The following is a 4,370-nucleotide window of genomic DNA, read 5'->3' as shown; positions in this document are numbered from 1 at the left end:
CTTTATTAATCCATCTAAGCCTCTAATCCATCTTTTGCAGGTTTCTGCACCTACAAAAAAATATAATGTCGGTCAAGAAGCCCATATCCAAAACTTACAAGGCTAGATGTGTTTTGGAATTCAGAACTTTTCATATGTTAGAAACATACTAATTACATAAACTACATATTAAGTAGCACCCTCAGCAGGATCTGGGGCCACGCCCTGTAATCAACCCCATTAATGTTTCTGCAGTGAAATATATGAACAGTTACAGTTATAGGATGCATTATGACTAAAAATAGCCTCGGGTCAGTTCTGCTACTTGAGTTTGTATAAAGCATACAAAAAAATCCTTCAAAGATTTCTGTATTTTGGACTTATGAAAAAGAGAGTGCAGACCTGTTTTATACACATATATGTTTGTATGTGTATGTATATGTATATATAGACATACATGCACACACATATAAATATACATACATACTTGTATAACAATATGGGGGGCTATTGTTAGATTTAATTGGTTTGTGCCCACAAAGTGCTTTTATAATAGGACTAACCACATAATAAACAGTATCATACAGAATTTGAGTTCCTTGAAGGCAGAGACCATTGTTTTGCTCAATGAAGTGTCACCATGTGCCTAACAGAGTGCCTGGCACATAGAAAAGGTTCGATAAATATCTGTGTAATGATTCATGATATCCCCTCATCCAGGCTTTCTTCATCCAAGCAGAATCATATGAAATGAGAACGCATAATCCTTGGGGGGGCTTAATTTGTGCTGCAAGACAACAGGGTAGATGCAGAGATGCCTTCGAAGTTCCTAGTGAAACACAAAGTGTTAACTCAAGTCTTGAAGATCAATATTCAATTCCCCTTCTATGAGGGAACTTCAAAGAGTTCACAGAGGGATTTGTATTATCTTTTAATTCTGTTTCCAAGAACTTTTTGAAGTGTTCTCCTATTTTTCTTTTAAATCACTGCATTTGGAAAATGAATAACATTGGCATGATTCACTCTGAATCTGACTTATCGGGAAAATTAACCATTGGTAGGCTTGTAATTTTACCTACAACGATGGTACGTGTCAAAATTGTAGCTTATGAACAGTTCAGAGGAATAAAATTGTATAATTTTCTATAACCCACAGTGTGGTTTTGGAAAGCAGGCAGCCAGTGTCTACACGAAGAACATTTGTCTAACCTGCCAAACATATGTAAATCCAGTCAAACACATACACACACACATACACACACACCACAAAATCGAAATTTTGATTACATACATTTGATTCCACCTTACATGTATGAATTAGTTTCATATTGCAAAGTTTATCAAATTATAGTACAAAGTGCTGTTAAGCATCTACTCCAAGAACTTCTCTTTCTGGGTCCTAGGTTAATGATTGAAACAAAAAGGGAGAAAAATCCACCTGAAACTGAAGATATGTACAAATCTTTAAAATGAAATGAAACAAAATAACATCTTAGTAACTGAGGTGGTAGGAAGTCAAACTGGGCAAAAATGTGTACCTCTTCCAAGTGCTATACACTGGAGAAAAGTTTTGGCATAGTGAGAAAGAAAACCTTATTTGTTTATGCATTACACAAGTGTTGCATTTTATCTATAAGGGGTGGAAAAGTTGGGGGTGGAGCTATCCCTAGAAGACCATTTAAAACTATTACTGAGGGATTATTCATATTCCTAAGGGAACCAACAGGTAAACTAACCATCTGACCTAAAGGATTTAAAGCGAAATGTGGCAACAACTGTTCACAGTCTGATGTTAAACATCTAAAGACCACGAACAGACCCTGAAATTGGGATCTTAAAAACGAAGCTTACCCGGCCAACAAGAATCGGTTCAGGTCCAGAAAACTCTTCCAGAACAAACATTTGATTCCAAACCCAGCCTCTTTTGGAACGGTTCAAAATCCGCTGTTCTTCACCCAGCCTGTTTAGTTCCAAAGGGGATCCACTCATTAAAACTTGAGACTGATTCATCGGAGCCATGTAAATGCAAGAGGGAAGAGTAATCCATAATATTATTAATGGAGTCCAGAGATCCAAGAGCATTTCCGCTAGCCGTTCTGGCATGGTCCCACCAGTTAAGCAAATCACCACGAAAATGAGACAATTATTTTTTTTGTCTCCGGTCTGCAGCCATCCAATTCATCATGCAGTGCTGAGCATTTACTTACAGCTCTGCCATGTGTTTATAGCACGGGAAACAGACATCATCTAAGCAGCTTTTCTAAGACCACAATCCACTGGCTGTCCTTCTCATTAAAATTTCCTGTGAAAACAAAAAGGAAGAAAGATAAGGGTCCACTAAAACAGGTTTTAAATCAAAATTACTGCTTTTCAGAAGCACCTAAGTGAACAATATTAGACACTTTCCAAACTCTTGAGTTAACAAAGTGGATCTGAAGAATTAGAATGAGTAAAGTAATAAATCCTTTTATTTTTAAACTCTATTTAGATTTTAGTACTCACTTTGTAGCTATGTTACTTATCAAAATCTGCTTCATGTAAAAATACAATTTCCAATTGAAGAGATTCAGAAAGGGATGGGCAAATAAACGAATGAATGAATGAATGAGTAGATAAGCAAAAATAAATCCCCATTACCGGAGGTGTCAAATACATTTTTTGCTTACCTTCAGCATAGCAAAACATGTTTCTTCCCTCTCCAAAAAAAAAAAAAATCATTTTTAAAGAAATAATGTTCACTGCAGATTCCAGAGAGAAGCCTTGCTGGATTAGATTAGAAGGAAAAATAATTGCTCAGGACACCATTGGGAACAGTTTGGCTCAGGGAATTCATAATAGGGTAGGGGACCTTTCACCTCTAGTTCCCTGGTTCCATTCTGCCTCAGAATAGGAAAGCAAGAAAGTCATTAACATTGGCTGGGCTGGTAAGCAGCCTTAGTGAAGTCAGCTGAAAGGGGTAGACCCAGATCCTGCTGCAAATACAGGTAGTATCTGATCCAACCAGATGACCTGCTTGTCACTCTTGGCCTGGGCCCAGCTCAATCCCTAAGACTTAGTACTTCAAAAGGGCCCTACCCTGATGAATGCACAGGGGAGCCACTGCAGGTAGCAGTCGTTCAGTTTTGGAAGCTGAAGGGAAGAACGGCCTGGGCCCAGCTCAATCCCTAAGACTTAGTACTTCAAAAGGGCCCTACCCTGATGAATGTACAGGGGAGCCACTGCAGGTAGCAGTCGTTCAGTTTTGGAAGCTGAAGGGAAGAACAGCTTTCAATAGGGAGCCAACTCAGAAAACAGAGTCCAGTGCAATGTCCTCTCCTTTTCCTGGAATTGCAGCATGCTTGGGGAAATCAAGTCTTCCTTTAATCCAGAGTTTCCCTAAGACCTGCTTTCATCCCAGTGTGAGAGCAGAAACACTGTAGGCTTTAAAACTAAAATGAAACAATATTCAAAAGGTCCTAATAAATAAATCCCAGGATATTTGTATCTTCTGAATTATCAATCTGCTTATTTACTTAAACAGCACATCCATTTCATGCCATGCTTTCTCCTAGTCATGGGTTAGGGGCAGTGCTGAAGAAATATTGTAGTATGCTGGAGAGTGTCTGCTCTGAAGCTAGACAGACTTGGGTTTGAATTCCAGCTCACTCCACTTGCTGTCTCTGGAATGTTGGGCAAGACACTCAAGTTCTCTGAGCTTCAGTTTAATCTTCTGCAAAATGGCAATAATAATAATTCCTACCTTACAGAGCAGTAATGTGGTTCAGAACCAAGACACGTGAAAAGCAGCCAGAACATGGGAAGCACTCACTAAACTGTAATGCATGTGGCTATCTGAGCCAGATTATGAGGGTGGTGATGAAATGGTCCCTGCCTTGGAGAAGCTCTGGTAAAATAAGACAAATGAACAAAGAGGAAAGCTGCATGACCTTGGCAATAAAAACAGACAATGTACAGGGGTGGCACAATGATGTTCAACTATATCCTAGACTAGATTAGAACCATCTGTGTGAAATAGTCCAGCCCTTCTCTCACCAATGTCACCCTTAACCTTCCACATGCCACTTAAGGTACAGTCTTAGGATAGACTAGCATGTACAGTTCTTTTAAATTGTGCCAAATACTCTGCAAGTATACTCTGGCATTTGTTTTATTAATGATTCTGGAATAAGGAGGTTTAACTGCAATCTAAATTCACAATAAACACTTCCTTCATGGAAACTAACAAGTGGCGCTCAGGATGAAATATAACATGATAGGTACCCCACCTGAACATGCCAGAATCAGGTAAAGAGTGATAATAGACCCTGAGACAAATTTATACAGACTTGCTAGTATTAGGTAAGAAGTGGTAATAGACCCTGAAATGATTTTATACAATGGCATATCTTCAT

At 38.7% G+C, this 4,370-nt stretch overlaps 1 protein-coding gene across 1 annotated transcript in view; it reads right to left on the bottom strand.

Moving 5' to 3' along the window:
* Nucleotides 1-4,370, bottom strand: part of LOC103599733 (cadherin-8-like) — a gene marked incomplete at its 3' end in the record, with an annotated part of 137,585 nt that overhangs the window by 118,019 nt on the left and 15,196 nt on the right. The window contains exon 2 of the mRNA XM_008583888.1: nt 1,831-2,281. Coding sequence (XP_008582110.1) covers nt 1,831-2,082 — 252 coding nt within the window. The remainder of the gene's footprint in view (nt 1-1,830; nt 2,282-4,370) is intronic.

This window comes from Galeopterus variegatus, unplaced genomic scaffold, assembly GCF_000696425.1.
Source record: "Galeopterus variegatus unplaced genomic scaffold, G_variegatus-3.0.2 Scaffold3071, whole genome shotgun sequence".
Classification (NCBI taxonomy): domain Eukaryota; kingdom Metazoa; phylum Chordata; class Mammalia; order Dermoptera; family Cynocephalidae; genus Galeopterus; species Galeopterus variegatus.
This window is presented reverse-complemented; position numbering and strand designations above follow the sequence as displayed.